At 46.4% G+C, this 20,179-nt stretch overlaps 1 protein-coding gene across 1 annotated transcript; it reads left to right on the plus strand.

Moving 5' to 3' along the window:
• Positions 1-274: 274 nt before the first annotated feature.
• Nd-acp (NADH dehydrogenase (ubiquinone) acyl carrier protein) lies at positions 275-9,820 on the plus strand. Its single transcript, XM_077670028.1, has 5 exons — positions 275-481; positions 3,282-3,407; positions 5,217-5,304; positions 8,583-8,702; positions 9,689-9,820. The coding sequence occupies exons 1-4, from the start codon at positions 317-319 to the stop codon at positions 8,672-8,674; spliced, it is 471 nt and encodes a 156-aa protein (XP_077526154.1). The 5' UTR covers positions 275-316; the 3' UTR covers positions 8,675-8,702; positions 9,689-9,820.
• Positions 9,821-20,179: the final 10,359 nt, after the last annotated feature.

A 20,179-nucleotide genomic window follows, 5' to 3' on the forward strand; every position in this document is an offset into this window, starting at 1 on the left:
AACGACGCCCCTCATCGCCTGTGTAGCGTCGGCGCGTTAAACTTCATAATCGATCAATAAATCAGCTGCCCAGGCGCCAAACACCGCAGCGAGCAGCGCAAATCTTGCCGCACGCAGCTGGGGCCGGGAAGCGGCGGCTGTTCAGTGGTTGAGGACAGCAGCGCCGCCGCTATGCCGTTTTATTTTCTGCGCGAAAGTCGACCCGGCGGAGCAATGGGAGAGGCCGCCGCTCGGGCCACTCTAAAACTTCTAGTACACTCTACTTTAGCTGCATCCACCTAGCGGTGCCTTTGGCGCGTCTCCGTGCTCGTTCAACATGGCGGCGATCACACGGCTAGGCAGGTTCCCCCTGAAACTCGAGAAATTTCTCAGCTCGGGGCCTGCCCGTGCCCGCTACTTATCGTTGGCGGCCAAGCACCATGCTCCGTGTCAACACCTGTCGACGGCACCACGGCCCGCGCTGCTCGCCCACAACTTTCAGGTAAAAAGCCCGGCGTCACAGAGGCCTAAGGAGTCAGAGCGGCCCCGTGCTCGAGTCGAAGAAAAAAAAAATATATCTGTCTCCTGAAAGGACAGCCGGGCACGGCGTGTCGGAAAAGTGGCCGAACGTTGACGGGAGCGTCAAATCTGGAGCGCTATTACTTCGCCGGCAGTTTTCCGCCGTACCGGACTCGGTTCCAAGCTTTGAAACGTGTTTCGCTCTCCGCTAGCGGCTGTGTGACCTTGTCTTAGGGACGTGACCACGGCAATCGCAGGTTGTCCGGCGTGTTTGCGATTATCATAGGTGGCGTGAACCAGTGCAACATTTTTAAAGCCTTGCTGGGAATGTGTCGATATATAAACCTCCTCGCTTCGTGCTACAAAAACTGGATGCTACCAGCTCACATCCGTGCAGCCTGCTTCGCCTGTTCGTGCGGCCATGCTTTCTGAATGGACCGGGGTCGATGCACTGCGATATCAGCCGGGCACTGCTTCGCCAATGAAAAAGTTTCCCAGTATGCGACACTGTCGGGAAGTTGCAAAAAGACAGGCCCACTTTGATCGTCCTGCGATAGGTTTTTTTTCGCGCCGTAGCAGCTGGCATTGTGTGCAAACGAGTCCAGTGGAGGATATCTCCGAAGCCAGTAAAGTGAAGCTGAAATCGTGGCGTTTATCGTGTTGCGCAATTTGAAGAGCCGTCGCTGGCGTTCCCTCTTTGAGGCCGCTCACGTCGTGAAGCTTGTGCTTGTAGCCGGAGGCTTGCCCGTTTTGAATCTTCTGTGTATAACCCCCCCGCCCCTCCTCCTACTCCGTACCTGGGGGCGGTCGTTTTTGCTTGTGAATTACGGGACGTTGGAGGCATTATTTTTTAACTGGATATCATGCCGGGGAATTCGGCGCGACATTTAAAAAGAATTAGCCTATGGCACACCTCTGTGTGTGCATGTGTTCGAGTAACAATAGCTCGAACCTTTCCGAGAAGTTGAGTTTGTAAAGTCACGGTTGCACGACTTTTTTTTGCGAGTGGCGCCGCTGATGGGTCCTGCAGAAACGGCAATTCCTTGCGTAGTTCCCAGCTGAGAAACAATAAAGTTTACGTTTTTTACGTTCATACCGTCATTCCATGCCATGGCCCAAATAAGGCTACCATTCAGTTCACAGTGTTGTATGGTGCCATGGCCCAAATAAGGCTACCATTCAGTTCAGTTGGGCCTGTTACTTTTCGCACTTTTGCGTTACTAATTTGTACACCTGAATGCACGGTACAAATACATGTCGATACCCCGTGCCATGCAACATACGGTGGTGATGCTATGTTCTAATTTATGCTTATGACCTAGATTTTAGCATTCTTTTATACTGGGTGAATGGGTGTACGTTTGTGCTTGACGCACACGGAAACGGATTAAAGCACAGTTGTATGGCCCACAGCTCAACTTTTGCCGGACTTTTGGGGGGTATTTGCACCGTTTAATAGTCAAGTATACCAATAGCTAGCATTAGCATGGAGACTAAGCGAGCACTGTTCGCTCATTTTTGTTGAAAATGACTTTAGATTTATCAGTCAAAAATGTCATTATGTTAGGTGTTATGTTTGCTGCAGGGAAACATGCGACAAATACATAGTAAAGCGCTCTTCGTTGTGCCTGAGTCATCGTCATATTGCTTTAATATGTAGAGCACATTATGCAGCTGTGTTGCGGACATATTGTTTTATTTGTGATTTGCAGCACCACCTGAGAGCACCACGTTTTCTGAGAGTCAGATTGGCAAACTAATTATGTTGCTTTCAAATGAACCAGTGTTGGGCTCCACGAACATGTTCATTTTATGATCTATTAACACCTTAGAAGGCTCTGGTGTGCAGGGCACATCAGAGCCAGCAGAGCACCCAAGTTAGCCTGCCTGTTTTCAGGGGAGTGTACTTGTATATATGATGTTGAACATGTTTGATAGGGTAGCTACATTCCCTAGCTGTTTCACTGTTCAATTACTTCAAAATGTCCCTTCCTGTTCAATTGTCCATGAACATTTTGCATGAACCTCATGCATTGCGCATAGCAGGGATTAGTTAGATTTGGTTCGTAAGTCGCATTGGTTACCCCTGTCAGGATTTTCAGCGGGGCGGTTAAGTCTGCGGTTGTCACGAAATGAACTTGCATCCCATTAACCCTGTTATGCCCAAAGAATGAAAACAATAGATATAAATTCTACTGCTTTATTAAATTATAGTTAGTGACTGAAACAATAAAATAATGTGAAAAAAAAATTTCTCCTGGGGTTTTAAAATTACATAATGTATCATAAATGCATTAAAAATTAAGAATATATACACCCACATATATAACGTAGGCATATGATGTAGCATACACCCATTTACATGTAGATATATGCATACATACATATAAAGTATGTGTATAATAAATTATTGACCCGGTAAAAAAGTGTATCGTACAACCATTGAAAGTAGGTGTAGACCCGCCGGGCACACTTGCGATGGAGAAATCCATTTTTAAAAAGGTATTTGGCACTCAATGCGCCAGGTATCGAGCTATAGTTTTTTTAGAAATGCTAAAGAGGTATCAAAGATGATACAGTAGACATTCCTTGGCGGTCGAATGGCCCAGGTGCGAGTAAAAAAAAGTCTGAGAGATGGGGTATCATATATAATACGTTTGGCATTAGAGGGTCAATAAAGCAAAAAGCAGAGGTATCAGCACTGATCCTTGCAATACACCGCTGCATCATTGATCCCTTTGGAATCTGCTGAGTATTCACTGGATTCTGGAATGTCGTTGCAGTTGCCGGTGGCCACACAGTTTCTCCCCTCGAGGTCGTACAGCGAAAAGGCACCTCTAACCATGGACTCCATTCGCGACAGGACCATGCTGGTGCTCAAGCTCTACGACAAGATCGACCCCGAGAAGGTACTGACACACGGGTCTTTGCGTTTGTTGGCGCTAGGGATGGTGGTAGTGATGAAGTCTGTGGTCATTTTGCAGCTGACGGGAACAGTGTGAAGGAAGATTTCTTACGATCAGGGGTGGTACTGAGGTGTTTCCTTTGATGGGATGTGGCAGCTGTGCCGAGCGAAGTTTGTCAATGTCAACCCTTTGAGGGTGTACTTTTTATGAAAAAAACTTCTCCAGGGGGTCGAATTACTTTACAGTGATAAATTACGGTGATAAGCAAGCTAAGATCAGCGCCATTATAGATAGAAATCAACTTCTACCGCCCCTGCAAGGGAGTGCCAATAAGGATAAAAATCAAGTTTCGCGCCTCTGTTGCGATCACGTGGCGAAACTGAAACCACGAAAGCGCACTGACACAGACCGCGTGACGCGCTGAAGCTAGCTAGTTCTGTTTACCTCTGCTAGAAGGTAGCACAAGCAAATTTCAAACGCTTCTTGTAAGTCCTAGGAGGTGGCAGCACCTCCCAGTAAGCATGCATTGTGATTATGGCGCGAAATTTCAAACAAGGGGTCGGAACCATACCCATACGGCACAGACCTTGCAGGACGGAAAACCGCTGCCATATACATATACAGCAAAAACCCTCAAAAGGTTAAAGAATGCGTGACTGAAACATGAATAAAGGTGAAGGCAGGTGTGATGGCTGGAATGCTGTGTACGAGTGCTAGTGTTTAATGAAGAAATCAAAATTAAACTAGGGGCAGGAAAAGGGGCTGCTTGCCTCTTTTGCTTGTCCTTTTGTGGTTTCAAATGTAAAATTAGTACCTGCTGTTGTGTGCATAAGAAAAGCAGTGGTCCAGTCAGTTCAGTCACTGATTTCACTAGTAGTACTGCCACCGTGGTAACAACCTGATCTGACAGCTGTACCCGAAACCTTTTACTTTGCAAGGCATTGAAGGGGTAGGCCAGGGTGCGGTGGTACATTCCAGTTGCAAAACTCTGCCGGTGACAGAGCCGCTCTTGTACACCCCTTTTTTGGCAACAGTTTGTGAAAGCATATATGCTTGTTGTCTGACAGGACAGGAAGAAAATGCCAAACAGCTTAATAAAAATTCTTCAGCCTTTTTCTCTTATAATAAATCTTGGCAATAAAAAGTGGTCAATTTCAGTTATTTGAATAATTTTAGGCTATTCATTCAACACACTAAATATCGCGATGCATTGTCTGCTGGCTCAGCTTCCTGCCAACAGATGGCAGCGCCGTACATAATTACCGAATTCACGGGGGGTAAACAAGGAGTCCCTTTTGGGTACACGATCCTTTTCGGGGAGTTTTGCAACTCCGTATTTCGAAGAGCAGTGGCAGTTGGGAGTATACAGCTTTAGGACACTGGTGTAACTGCGAATTATAACCGTATGTGGCGATTTGATTTGTCATATAAACAGCGCTAACTGAGGTTGTCGGGCTTCTGAGTGGTGCTGCTAAGCATTCAGTCGTTACCATATGACCACAACAAAAAAGCTGGCACCTACCATTCATTAGAAAAAGAAAAAAAGCAGCGGTGCTAAAGCTGATCCTTGCGGTACACCAGAGGTTGCATTACTTTGAGAGCTGCCCTTTGGAATTGCTAACTATTTATTGGATTCTGTGGTGTCATTGGCAGTGTTGTGATATGTTATGAGGCGGAGTTCTGGAACAGCTGCAACAAAAAAATAAAAACGTGCTTGGCGTGCAGTATTGGATACTGCATAGTCATTTGCAGCTTTGGCATTGTGAAGGCGTGTAGCTGTGCTCACCCGCTTGGGCTTGTTCTTTCGTGCAGCTCACGCTTGAGTCGCATTTCATCTACGACCTGGGCCTAGACAGCCTGGACTGTGTGGAAGTCATCATGGCCATTGAAGACGAGTTTGGTGAGCACTTTGAGCTTTGGTGTTAGTGTGAGTGCAGCCAAAACACCTTGTTTTTCTTTGGCCTGCAAACTTGTTGCAACGTTTTATGTGACTTGGTTGTTAGGTGGTGTCGCTGTGGATAGGTGGGAGGTACCCGATGACGAGATGCAGGGAGGTAAATGATGAAGAACTAGTCTATTTACAAGTATTTACATTGAAGACGTTGAAGGTACTGACTATGATGACACAAAGCAAAAGGATAACTGTGTTACGATTCCAGTGTGCCTCAGTGCACGAGGGTATTGCGGCATGATCTCTGACTGGGGTGGGCTCACAGGCCAAAAAGATGCCGAATTGCCACATGGTTGGCGAGGTACAAATCGTGGGGACCTGGCGCCCAGAATACACCACGGCCGCAGCTCCGGATCAAGGGGTTGAAGTTTGCGTGCATTCCGTCGCCTAGCTATCTTCTTCGGCCAGTCCCTACCCCAAAGCAGTGTTCTAACTATTTGAGGGCTGTGACCTCTGCCCCCCCCCCTTCGATCTTTCCGATTTCTCCGGTCTTTCTGACGGTGGGGTGGGGAGAAAGACCGCAGAAATCGGAAAGACAAAACACACAAAGAGAACGAGGGGCCCGTCGACGCTGCTATCACTGCGACCTTGTTCAGTGTCTACACGACCAGATTGTGGTACAGTGTAGACCGCTTATAACGTATGTCGCGGGAGCCGCAAAAATCCGCACTATAAGCGGTACCGCACTATAACCAAAAGACGCGCGAATTCAACCACATCGCCACCTATATCTCAAGTCAACCTATATTTATCATCACTCAAACGCATAGCACTTAAAAACGAAGGCACCGTCTATATGTCGTATTATTTTTAACATCAGCCGCTGCTGCAGGGCAAAAGCGCAGTCTCACAACGGCGAGCGCGGCTTTAACTTCCGTTGTGTTTGTTTCGAAAGACCATGGCTGCGTTTTTAACGTCTATGAACAGATGCCGCAAGACGTGATAAGAACGCCAGCGGGATTTTTTTTTTTTTTTTTTACCCCACCTTGTGTTCACGATGCCGAAGGCGGCTGCTTATCAGCGCAACGTACTGGTGGTGGAAATCTTCGGCTTCGCGCGGCTCGAATGTTCGGAAAGGGAAAGAGCGGTGGCTTATCTGCAACAACGTTCTAAAGCGTGAACCGCGTGGTAGATTTGGTATCGCGAAAACGTGCAGTGCACGCCAGCGCGGATACAACTGGCGTGGTGTGGGCGGCGCGGTAAGAGGCGGCAACATGGCGTCGGCACTGGCCGTGAAGCGGTGCAGGCAGTTCCAGTAAGTTCCAGCGACCGCTTCTAACCGCTCGCTGAAATGCCGCACGGGGCGCAAGCGACGATGCGCATGCAAGAAAAGAGCTACTAATGTGGGCGAAAATTGGAATATATATTATCAACTGCCATCCACGCTGCTTGTGAAAGCGCCCATCAAAAAATACCGCGGTGGTAAGCCTAAACATCTCTGGCGCTGCTAGCTGGCTCGGAGCGCTTCGAATCTCCCGCCATTAGGTACGCGTCTCCCCATTGATGCAAGTCGTCAGGCTCCTCCCACTGCCACGCGAAGAAGCCACCGCGAGCGCGGAATTGTCGATACGAGCACAAAAAAAAAAAAAAAAATCACGCAACGCCGATGTGCACGATTCGTGCGCGAAAACGAGCCAAGCGGTTCACGATTAATAAAATCAACTTGCCGCGCGCGGATGGGAAGTATGTCGCTATCTTCCGAGGTGCATTAAGCAAGGTCAGTTGGGGTTATGAGGTACGCACGAACTAAAAAGTGCCCTTTTAAAGTGCCCTTTTTTTTTTTTTCTTTGGGTGTCTACGTTAGAGGAGCGCAAGGGGTCAGATGGCCGATTTCATCCTTTCTTTATTATTTTGCTACCCTAAAACGATGCCTCAGCTGCGCCGGTCGATCAGCAGACCCGCCGAAAAACCGCACTATAAACGGTATTGTGCTTCGGCCAACCGCATCTTAAGCGGTATGCTTATGCATTGAGTTCTATGGGAGGCAAACCGGTGGTCGCAAAGACCCGCGTTATATCCGGTCCCGCACTATAAGCGGTTACGTTATAAATGGTCTACACTCAAAGCAGTGTTCTAACTATTTGAGGGCTGTGACCTCTGCCCCCCACCCTTCGATCTGTCCGATTTCTCCGGTCTTTCTGACGGTGGGGTGGGGAGAAAGACCGCAGAAATCGGAAAGACAAAACACACAAAGAGAACGAGGGGCCCGTCGACGCTGCTATCACTGCGACCTTGTTCAGTGTCTACACGACCAGATTGTGGTACATGGATGAAAGAGGGAGAGAGACAACACAATGTTTACTTAATATATTCATGAAACAGACTTTGTGCATGTGTGTGTGTGTGTGTGTGTGAGAGAGAGAGAGAGAGAGAGAGAGAGAGAGAGAGAGAGGGGGGGGGGGGGGGGGGAAAGACTGAGATGTGGTCTATCGCATGAATTAAAGTCAGCACTTTGTGGTCTCTTTTTGTGTTGCCCATTTATGGTCAGATTCGCTACACCAAGAGTGATGTGGCGTATAGAATTGTGAAAACATAGTATGGCTTGGCTTGGCTCAATTAGAAGTTTGTCTTAGCTGCGTTGTTGTCAGACAATGGCACCCTCCGTAGCAGCGCCAGTGAGGAGTGGAGCTGCGGCATCAGGAGCTGTTTCACGAGAAAGCAGAGGCGATACTGCTACGATGACTCCGTGCACATGTTGTCATTGTTACAAACGTACAGTTTTGCGAGTTTAGTTTCCAAACAAGCCAAAAGTTATTTCTCATCCATGAGAATTCTGCTGACTGGAGGGAAAGTTGTTCATTGATGAGGGAGCTTTTCTGCAGGAACTCTTTGGGGTGATGGTTGGAAGGTGTGAAATTTTTGCTAAAGCAGTATTTCTTGTAGCAGGGTTTGATGGTACATTGGGTGCGCTTATGAAGACGTTGAATGTTGATTACCTACTGGTCAAAACTGCACGTTGTGCTGCTGTTTCATTCACCTAGTATAGCAATGAAATTTTCATGTTCATCCTAACATTTTCTTTGCTCATTTGCTCTAAGAAACGTTTCATTTCACGTTTCAAACAAGAACGTGTGAAGTTACACTGTACTGAAACCCAGCTAAGAACTATCTAGTGTAGAATGTATGAGTGCCTGTGTTTTTTTACTGGGAGAAAACCTTTATAAAATAGTGACTGCGTTGAGTGTTCCTTAATTACATCTCATCCGCCCCTCTTGCATCCAAAACAGGTTTTGAGATTCCAGACACGGACGCGGAGAAACTGGTGAAACCGGCAGCCATCATACAGTACGTGGCGGACAAAGAAGACGTCTACAAATAGACGGCGGGGGCGGTCTAAACCACAAGAGGTGAGACCACGCGACAACTTCTCAGTAGTTCTGCACGATGTTTGATGGGTTTGTTTTGTGCTTCCCTGCCCCCTTCGAACAAAGCAAGAAAGCGCCCCGAATTCAGTGCGTGTGGTGTTTTAAGCTGCGAAGGGAACAGAACAGAGTTGCGCACATTGCATGATGCAGAGGTCAGGCAAATCACACAAGTCTCTTGGGGAAAGGGGCGGGGGAGCTCTGTTTGTAAGAATTTGTTGCAACTTCAGGCCAGAACAGCCCAGGGCCACCTCCCATTGCTCTGGGGTGGTGATTGGGGGCAGGGGGCCCAATACCCATGCTCTTTTCCTCCTGTGTTGCTCCTACCCCGATAAACATGGTGGAGGCTTGCTCAAGCCGATTCAATTTTCCCACATTCCACTGCTCGTGGGCCTTGTATTGTAACCTTTTGTTACTGCTGCATTTGGAACATTGTCGTGAGGTCCGGGTTCCACCGCTACCCATTTTCTGGTTGAAATGGTGTTTTCAATGTGCCTTTGTTATTTCCTATCTCAGACGTCTAGTGGTCATGTATTTTTAATTCAAAGAACATTGCGAATACCACTTGTGTATGCAGGTTTCGCCTAAAATATGTGTAATGGTTTCTTTTTGTTGTACGTGGTCGACAAGCATCAAGTGTGTTCCTAGATTTAATGGCTTGGAGCAGTTTTGCCTATATAAACCTCAGCTATTTTCTCGAAGGCTAAATTGAAGGAGAGACAGACGCAGACAGACCAAAATTTTCAGGTTCAAGTTGTCAAAGGAAGGCTATCATCTTTAAAAGTTCTTTGCCTGTGCACTACTACTAAAAACATGCAAGGCAGTTGACAGTAAAGTAGTTAATGCCAATCCAATTCCATTAGTAGGTGGAACACCCTATTTCATCTGCCCCTATTATCTTTTCACGTAACCCAACTAATATTGCACATTGCGTTCTTTGCAAACGTCTCGTTCTGTTTCTGTGTTTGCAGGTTTCCTAAGCTTTTCTACGGGCCTCCCTGGGCAGCCCGTCGGTTTGAACCGTCGTTGGAGCATAGTGCGCACCGTTCTTTTTTTTCTTTTTGTGTACAGTAGACAAATAAAACTTGGTTTGTTCTACCTTGCGCCCAGGGCTGGACGCTGCCTCCTCCCCTGCCGCCACTGCGGCACAACATACGACGGCTGCTATCTTTGCTGCAGGGTGCGAATCCTTCATTATGGTACTGTATTCAGGAGGCAACCAATCATTTGTCTTGAGTTGTGAATGCGAAAGACGTTTTTTTCTCGCGGAAGTTTTAGCCAAATATTCTTTGTTGGGAAGTAAGTCTCCGAGGGGTTATTTCATCCGCAAAAATATTATGAGTTTAAATGGTTTTGTAGAGTGATGTATAGTTAACGATCAAATTTGTAGTACTTAATGGCAGGATTGGTTCAGACGTGGCTCTGAAGTGGTTTTAGGTGGTTCAAATGTAATCCTTGGGGAAAGGTGGTACCATGAGTAGACGGAGGGCTGACGAGTGTACGCACACTAGGCTTTGCAGAGCTTATTTTGGGGTCCACTGTTGTCTGGTCGACAAGTTGTACTTGACATCTGAAGCTTTGTGTGTAAGGAGTCTGTCGATGGGGCAGCTTTTACAGCGCAGCCAGTTGCACTCGGAGCGAAATAATAAGGTTGCTGTGGGTGTAATGTCTCGCGTTATAACTGGCATGTGTGGTGAAAGGCACGCTAGAGTGGCTAGTGCAGTTTACGTAACTCGCTGTCGATAGTGCTTGCTCCTTGCCGGCGCAGGTTATTTACTGCTTCTTGTTTATTGCACAGTGTGGCGGCAATGCACAACCAAATCGATGGCCGGCACAGGCCGGTTTGCAGCGCAACATTCCCAGGCTGAAATATTTTTGTGGCTGTGTGTAATCGCAGCATTTCATTGATGCAGGGGAGGGTGTCTTCCTCAGTGGTAAGAGATTTTAATGTGGAAGTATGGTTTGTCTCCCGGTGCTAAAACCAGCATTGTAGAAATGGTACGAATCCTTCAAAGCATAGTCTTACCCCACCCTCAAGAGTCATGGAGCTGGCTAAGAACAACTGGAAGGTGTGACACTGGTTCAGGTAGCTCCGCAGACAATGGGGAGAAGGGGGTGGGACCAAGTCAGCTTCGCTGTACTGTGTGCCTGCCGCCACCAGACACCGCTCCACCCCCTGGCGAGCTGGGTCGGCGTACTTTCCAGTTGAGAGTGTAGGGAACTTTTTTCGCATCTGGAAGGCTGATGTTCTTGGTTACTTTCTGGTTTCCTTGTTTGAACTTGCTGTATGATCGTGAGTACACTGGATGAAGTTTGCTGCAGTTAAGGCATGTGAACTGGTTATATTGGCAGTTTTCAGTTGGGGGATGGCGGGTGGTAGTGCCGTATTTATACCGTTAAAATTTGATGCCGCGGCGTGGGTTAGGCATATAAGGGAGTGTTGGGCAGCAGAGGGAGGTTGCAGTAATTCTGGTTGGGGGTTCGGTCAAATATCAACATAAGGTATATTGTCGAATACCTTTCCACCTCACCGGATGGTAATGTGTCAGACTGTGGTGACCCCTTGGTCGTGCATTCCTTCTAGATCTGTTTAGCCTTCATGGATGAGGTCTGTTTCGAAGATTACACCTTGAATTGAGTGTTCGTAGTGGTGTGACTGTGATGTCAAGACCGCCAATGTTTCTGTGCTTCAGAAGATATTCGACCGAACTTTGTTAGCGACTTCTAAAGGCACGTGTCATTATATTAGAAGAGGAGGAGGGGAATAAACGTCCCTATGGAGCAGTTAGTCTTGGGGAAGAGTCCTTATTCCAGGGCCCTGTGAGACTGTTCAGCTTCTTGGGCTCTCTCCACCAGCCAAAGCTGGTTGTCGGGGTCTGAGCTGGACAGTGCTCTCTTCCAGTGCTCAGGGGAGGGGAAGGGCATGGGGGGGTAGGTTGGGGGTCATGTTTGGCCGAGGCTTGAAAGTCGGGTCGGTGCTAGCCCTCCTCAGGGCCTATCATTTAGTTGTAGCGGGGGAAGGTGTTTGATAACACCATACGGTACATAATAAAGCAGGGTACGGTATACAAAGTGCAACTGAGTTTGTTTTAAGGCCCAGCAAGGTGCCAGAGCTTGCCAGCTGCCTGATAAACCAACAAGCAGCCCTTCGGCCGGAACTTTACCAGTTGGCTCTGACAGCCACAGACTATTGTGTTCGCCCTTTATTCATAAACACTTCGCCACTGAGTGTCACCGCAATTTCTCAACGTGCCCTGTGCGGGGTTTTCCTCTTATTTCTGAAGCACGCGTTGGGGTTAAGGTTTCGAAGCTGCAGAGAACACCGACTCCGGCTTTTCCTCTCGATGGCCATTTATAACACTCACACTAAAGCGGTCGGGGACTGGTCTGGTGCGTTGGTATTTCCAGCATGTTCAATAAAGTTAATGGTTTTTGGCCTCCACTCTGGTCAGCCGTTGACAAGAAACTCACCCAAGAACCGATCACAGCACTGAAGCCAAAGAGCTGCCTTATTGCTTTCTTGCTGTCAGGGCGGTGAATTGCTGACAGTGCTAGTTAGCCCGCATCGTGCGGTTTGAGTTTGTACGTAGCTTCATTTTAGTTCGGAGTAGGCGTGGGATTGTGCAAGAGGTTAACACAGGGGCCTGAGCCCTTTCCTTCTGTAGCAACTACTGGCACCTGTAGTTTTGGGGTTCGTTACAACAGGTAATGTCTGCTCGAGTGTTGTGTCTTGTGTTAAAATGATTTTGTCAGACATAAAGCTGTACTTTTATTTCCTTCCAAAGACCCTGAAGTCGAAGGCTTGACTGGAATGCAGAAATGCTTCTTGGGCCCGTAGGTTCCCGTTGGCTTTATGAAGCAGGACTTCCTGTAGGGTGAAGAATAAACACGAACTCGGATCAGACACAAGGCAAAAACAAGTACTTTCGTTTGCATGAGTGTTTGAAAATTCGTGGTAATTAATACAGTGGGCGTACTGTTGGCCATGTAACCGGAGCTGTAACGGCATCCTGTTCTGATTTCGTTAGCGATCGCTGGGCTGCAAGAAAAAAGGCCGGGTGTTTTAAAACGTGCCACCTTCAGCTTTTTTTGCTAAACCTCTCGTGAGGACGCCTGTCGTAGCCATCGGGCGCTCATGCACTTGCGCAAACCACAACCTTCACAACCTTTGAAGACCTTTTACCCTTCTCATGAAGGCTTCATTTGCTCCTAAGGTCTCATTCGCTTGCACTTTTCTCGATATGATGACAAACTGCTTGTGTCTATCGAATGCGTGGCACTCGGGAACTGCGTTGAATTGCCAAGCAACTAACGCGATGGCTTCGATGACGCCACCTAACTTGTGACATTACAATGGCCTGTTTTAAAGGGTTTATGCAGCATGTTAATTCTATGGGTCTTTGTGACTACTTTCGTTGATCTCGGTTAAGGCAAACAATGCTGCGAAACTTGAAGAAAGCTGGTGTCATTAGAATTTGTATTTCCATAAACATTCTATTTACCTTTTATGTCGGGAAAAATCCCTTGCAAAAATTAAGGGACGATGCGTTACAGATACGTGGCGGGTGCGTAAAATGCGTTCATGCTCAATTTATGCCGCTTCGACCAACGTGTTATAACCTTTCGGCCAATGCGCCGACAGCTCCAACGCACCATGCCACGCTATGTCATCCTTTTGCACATGTTGTTCGCCTGCTAGCTCCGAGGCCTGCGCGCCCGCGCTCTGCCGGTGACGTCACAGTTCCCCACTGCGCAGGCGCGCCGTCCCTCTAAAGAGGCTCCGGGACGTCCACCCGTCAAATAAGGCGTCAAGGCAAATCCGGCAGGTTCGAGCCTCGTACGATTAAGCTTAAAGGTCCCATAAATACAAAATACAAGCTTGGTTCAATTTTATCGCAAACTTCGAACAAATAATGGAGATACTGAGGCAGACAGGTGAAGCAGTGACGAATCCTCAGCCACTGTCTGGCGACATCTCTAGGACGTCACAGAATCTTGTCTGGGCGATTGACAGCTGCCGACCAAAGCCACCGCAAAGAAACGGCCGGGCGATTGTCCTGGGACCTCAGTTAGGTTTCATCGTACCACTTGAATGGGAGCGTGCAGTTAATACAATGACGAGTGTCTATCAGGGTTGGCCCACATTGCGCCACCTCCTGCTCAGATTGCGTCACTGCAGTGCGAAATGTGAGTTTTAACGCGAAAGCGTTTTATTACGGGATACACAAAAATTTCCATCAAGTCATATCCGTCACGAAAAAGACGGCAGTACAACGAAGCGAGCGGCCTGTAAAGGGTGCACCCCTGCACACAGGGTCTTCTTGTGGGGAAGCAACCCTTAGTACTTAAGAGTACGTTATACATAGGGTTGTTCGTTTTCTGGTTTTGTATTTTAACATGGAAGTGTATTATGCCGGGATACACCTAGATTTCGCTGACGTCATATCCGTCACGGAAATGACGCCAGGATACCTTTGCCGAAGTGACCCGCCAGCAGGACATCGCTCGTCAAGCGCACCCACAAGACAGCCGCCGACCCGCAAGTCATGTCAGGTGCAGATTTCGCTGCAGGTTTCACTTTCGTGTTTTGCCGATTCCTATGGCATAAGAATCAACCAGTTTTTTAAATATTTCTTTAGTTTCTTGGCAAAAAAAACGACTTACGTGGCTGGAATGAAGCTGAGTGAATGATGAAAGTCTAGTTCTTTTAAATGGAAAAAAGCTGTATTTTTGTCTTCAGGGCACCTTTTAAAAATAGGAGCCGCGATTTTCAGCTGCCAGTTGAACTATTACTACGCGTTATAGTGTAGAACGCATTCATCTGTCGACCTAATGGAGGTGCCGAATGTACGGCGCGGCCACACAGGAAAGAGATGGCCGCCACCACGTTGAACATCTGCGGAACGTTGCGCCGTTGGCGGCGTGCTAAACAGCATCGCCCAGGGTTCACATCGCGTCCGTTCAGAATTCATACTGAAACTGCAATACCTACCTTCCGGAAGGGCCCGAAAGTGACAGGGTCGTCCATTACAGGGCGGAACCACGGGGGCCTGCATGATAGACGACGAAATTCATGTCACATTATTACATAGTAGCTGATAATGAGGTACATATATCGACCATTGTTGGCTGATAGTTAACATGTAGGGATTAGTATCGCAACTTAATTGCCGAAAATGTACACGGATCACCTATTCCTGAAGTTTGCATTCATCTTTGTACATTTAATGGACTAACACTTTAATGTAGGTTCATTAATTTTCCTCCAAACGTGTAAAGGATACAGAGGAGTGCTATCACTAAAAGCATAGCATGTTGTTTGTTGAAAAAGAAAATCATGCCATGTGTCGATATTTCGGCGCCCGCTAAAGATCCCCAGTTGATCGAAATTATTCTGGAGCCCTCCACTACGGCGCGCTTCATGCCCAGGTGTAGCATCGGCGCTTTAAACTCCACAATCAATAAAAAATGCTGACGATTACTATACTCCCTAACGCAAAATTTGCGCGCAGCGCAGTCTTCTCGCCCACGGCGCATAACTGCTGCCTCTCGGGAAGTGATCGCGTGATCAGCAAACGCACGGCGGCGCGCGCTACTCTGCCCTTATCTCGCAGCGCGTCGCCGCCGCCGAGCATGTTGCGGCAAATTGTGTTTCAAACTCCCGCGCAAATGTCACGTGGTTCGGATGAGCCACGCGACGAGTAGCATGTCCCTCCTCCTCAGACTTTCGCCGCACTTTCCTCCGCCGTGTTCTTTCTGTCGTCGCTCGCTCGGTTACGACGCCGTTGCCACCGGAAAACCACAGTAGCGACCGCCAAGGTACTGCGCACTAAGTAACCTAGGGATATAGTTCTGACATACAATTTTCAGTGTATTCAGTGTAGACACAGGCGAAAATATTTTTTCTAGCTGGATTACTCGACCAGAAATTTCTTCAGCTAGAAATGGTTCTAGGTGAAAATAGGCAGAATTTCCAGCTAGAAATTCAGTCTATAGGTAATTTCTAGGTGGATTTAGATGTTGTCCCAGCGGTCAGGTATTATTTCCCGCTAGCATTTGTCAGTCCAGCCGGAAGAAGAAAAACTCAAGCTGGAGATAATCGTCTCTAGCTAGACAAATAATTTTTATAGTTAGAAGCTGTCGATTCCAGTTAGAATCTATAACTCTAGTCAGAAATGAAGCTGTAAATTATGATTCCTTGCTAGAAACCCTCTTCTCATTTCCACGGGGGGAGCTTTCCTCGCAACACTGTAATGTAACACGCGTGTATGTTGTATACTCCAAATCAAAACGTTACACTTAACGTGAGCGCTAAGTTACTTAATTGCGTCCATCAACACCGAGGATTAAGACTACTGATTTGGTGTAACAACCTTGTGGACACATTAAGGATCAGAACACAATATAATTTGCATGGTACTAAACAACTACAAAGCAAACTGAGGTGGGCTCAACGGGTCATGGAACGAATAATGTAAGGAGTAACGCTCAGGGAATGGAGCTACCGAGATCAGAGAACTAGAGTAGAAGATATCATAGTTTATGTAAAGAAAAAGAAATAAACTTGGTCTGGCCTGAAGTGAGACAAACCAACAACCGCTGTACACTTAGGTTAATAGAGTGGATACCAAAAGTTGGGTCTAGAAGAAGGGGAAAGCCATTAATCCGATGGAGGGATGAAATAAGGAAATTCGGTGGTAAACTGTGGACTCGAGCAGTGCAGGACAGAAGCGGTCGGAGGTCAAAGGTAGAGGTCTTCATCCTGCAGTGGACCTGAGTAGGCTGATGATGATGATGGTCATTTGCATAGGCGCAGTGTAATACGCTCAGGGTAGTTGTTTGTTATTGGTAAAATATTTTTTGAATTTTCGCTATAGAGTTTAACCACATGCAAATATGTTCTTAGAAGGACTCGTGCACATCCTTTCGAGCACATATTCTAACTCAGGTCGAAGTAGTATACCCTGGGACTCACCTAACTCTGGGCCGAGACGAGCGACGCGTCCTGCAATGCAAGTGATATAGAGAGGCATGTTGTGCAAGTTCATTTTGCAGTTGAGAAAAATATTTTCCTCAATAAATGTCGAACGAAATAGAATTACACCGGGGCTCACCTAATACTAGCTGAGATTTGTTTCGTAGTTGAGAAAGATTAATTCGAAAGCATTATACATCAAGCGAAAAAGCCGACGTCTGACATCTGTAGCCACAGAACGGCTCCTAAACCTCCATTGGCTGCGATGTGTAATACATACTCGCCCAAGTATATTGCCGCCGGAAAACCACAGTAGCGACCGCCAAGGTACTGCGCACTAAGTAACCTAGGGATATAGTTGACATAAAATTTTCAGTATATTCAGTGTAGACACAGGCGAAAATATTTTTTCTAGCTGGATTACTCGACCAGAAATTTCTTCAGCTAGAAATGGTTCTAGGTGAAAATAGGCAGAATTTTCAGCTAGAAATTCAGTCTATAGGTCATTGCTAGGTGGATTTAGATTTTGTCCCAGCGGGCAGGTATTATTTCCAGCTAGCATTTGTCAGTCCAGCCGGAAGAAGAAAAACTCAAGCTGGAGATAATCGTCTCCAGCTAGACAAAGAATTTTTATAGTTAGAAGCTGTCGATTCCAGTTAGAATCTATAACTCTAGTCAGAAATGAAGCTGTAAATTATGATTCCTTGCTAGAAATCCTCTTCTCATTTCCACGGGGGGAGCTTTCCTCGCAACACTGTAATGTAACACGCGTGTATGTTGTATACTCCAAATCAAAACGTTACACTTAACGTGAGCGCTAAGTTACTTAATTGCGTCCATCAACACCGAGGATTAAGACTACTGATTTGGTGTAACAACCTTGTGGACACATTAAGGATCAGAACACAATATAATTTGCATGGTACTAAACAACTACAAAGCAAACTGAGGTGGGCTCAACGGGTCATGGAACGAATAATGTAAGGAGTAACGCTCAGGGAATGGAGCTACCGAGATCAGAGAACTAGAGTAGAAGATATCATAGTTTATGTAAAGAAAAAGAAATAAACTTGGTCTGGCCTGAAGTGAGACAAACCAACAACCGCTGTACACTTAGGTTAATAGAGTGTGGATACCAAAAGTTGGGTCTAGAAGAAGGGGAAAGCCATTAATCCGATGGAGGGATGAAATAAGGAAATTCGGTGGTAAACTGTGGACTCGAGCAGTGCAGGACAGAAGCGGTCGGAGGTCAAAGGTAGAGGTCTTCATCCTGCAGTGGACCTGAGTAGGCTGATGATGATGATGGTCATTTGCATAGGCGCAGTGTAATACGCTCAGGGTAGTTGTTTGTTATTGGTAAAATATTTTTTGAATTTTCGCTATAGAGTTTAACCACATGCAAATATGTTCTTAGATGGACTCGTGCACATCCTTTCGAGCACATATTCTAACTCAGGTCGAAGTAGTATACCCTGGGACTCACCTAACTCTGGGCCGAGACGAGCGACGCGTCCTGCAATGCAAGTGATATAGAGAGGCATGTTGTGCAAGTTCATTTTGCAGTTGAGAAAAATATTTTCCTCAATAAATGTCGAACGAAATAGAATACACCGGGGCTCACCTAATACTAGCTGAGATTTGTTTCGTAGTTGAGAAAGATTAATTCGAAAGCATTATACATCAAGCGAAAAAGCCGACGTCTCACATCTGTAGCCACAGAACGGCTCCTAAACCTCCATTGGCTGCGATGTGTAATACATACTCGCCCAAGTATATTGCCGCCGGAAAACCACAGTAGCGACCGCCAAGGTACTGCGCACTAAGTAACCTAGGGATATAGTTCTGACATAAAATTTTCAGTATATTCAGTGTAGACACAGGCGAAAATATTTTTCTAGCTGGATTACTCGACCAGAAATTTCTTGAGCTAGAAATGGTTCTAGGTGAAAATAGGCAGAATTTCCAGCTAGAAATTCAGTCTATAGGTCATTGCTAGGTGGATTTAGATTTTGTCCCAGCGGGCAGGTATTATTTCCAGCTAGCATTTGTCAGTCCAGCCGGAAGAAGAAAAACTCAAGCTGGAGATAATCGTCTCCAGCTAGACAAAGAATTTTTATAGTTAGAAGCTGTCGATTCCAGTTAGAATCTATAACTCTAGTCAGAAATGAAGCTGTAAATTATGATTCCTTGCTAGAAATCCTCTTCTCATTTCCACGGGGGGAGCTTTCCTCGCAACACTGTAATGTAACACGCGTGTATGTTGTATATTCCAAATCAAAACGTTACACTTAACGTGAGCGCTAAGTTACTTAATTGCGTCCATCAACACCGAGGATTAAGACTACTGATTTGGTGTAACAACCTTGTGGACACATTAAGGATCAGAACACAATATAATTTGCATGGTACTAAACAACTACAAAGCAAACTGAGGTGGGCTCAACGGTTCATGGAACGGATAATGTAAGGAGTAACGCTCAGGGAATGGAGCTACCGAGATCAGAGAACTAGAGTAGAAGATATCATAGTTTATGTAAAGAAAAAGAAATAAACTTGGTCTGGCCTGAAGTGAGACAAACCAACAACCGCTGTACACTTAGGTTAATAGAGTGGATACCAAAAGTTGGGTCTAGAAGAAGGGGAAAGCCATTAATCCGATGGAGGGATGAAATAAGGAAATTCGGTGGTAAACTGTGGACTCGAGCAGTGCAGGACAGAAGCGGTCGGAGGTCAAAGGTAGAGGTCTTCATCCTGCAGTGGACCTGAGTAGGCTGATGATGATGATGGTCATTTGCATAAGCGCAGTGTAATACGCTCAGGGTAGTTGTTTGTTATTGGTAAAATATTTTTTGAATTTTCGCTATAGAGTTTAACCACATGCAAATATGTTCTTAGAAGGACTCGTGCACATCCTTTCGAGCACATATTCTAACTCAGGTCGAAGTAGTATACCCTGGGACTCACCTAACTCTGGGCCGAGACGAGCGACGCGTCCTGCAATGCAAGTGATATAGAGAGGCATGTTGTGCAAGTTCATTTTGCAGTTGAGAAAAATATTTTCCTCAATAAATGTCGAACGAAATAGAATACACCGGGGCTCACCTAATACTAGCTGAGATTTGTTTCGTAGTTGAGAAAGATTAATTCGAAAGCATTATACATCAAGCGAAAAAGCCGACGTCTCACATCTGTAGCCACAGAACGGCTCCTAAACCTCCATTGGCTGCGATGTGTAATACATACTCGCCCAAGTATATTGCCGCCGGAAAACCACAGTACCGACCGCCAAGGTACTGCGCACTAAGTAACCTAGGGATATAGTTCTGACATAAAATTTTCAGTATATTCAGTGTAGACACAGGCGAAAATATTTTTCTAGCTGGATTACTCGACCAGAAATTTCTTGAGCTAGAAATGGTTCTAGGTGAAAATAGGCAGAATTTCCAGCTAGAAATTCAGTCTATAGGTCATTGCTAGGTGGATTTAG

Source organism: Haemaphysalis longicornis, unplaced genomic scaffold (genome assembly GCF_048455015.1).
Source record: "Haemaphysalis longicornis isolate Haplotype H1 unplaced genomic scaffold, Haemaphysalis longicornis Haplotype H1 scaffold_5, whole genome shotgun sequence".
In the NCBI taxonomy this organism is placed as follows: Eukaryota; Metazoa; Arthropoda; class Arachnida; order Ixodida; family Ixodidae; genus Haemaphysalis; species Haemaphysalis longicornis.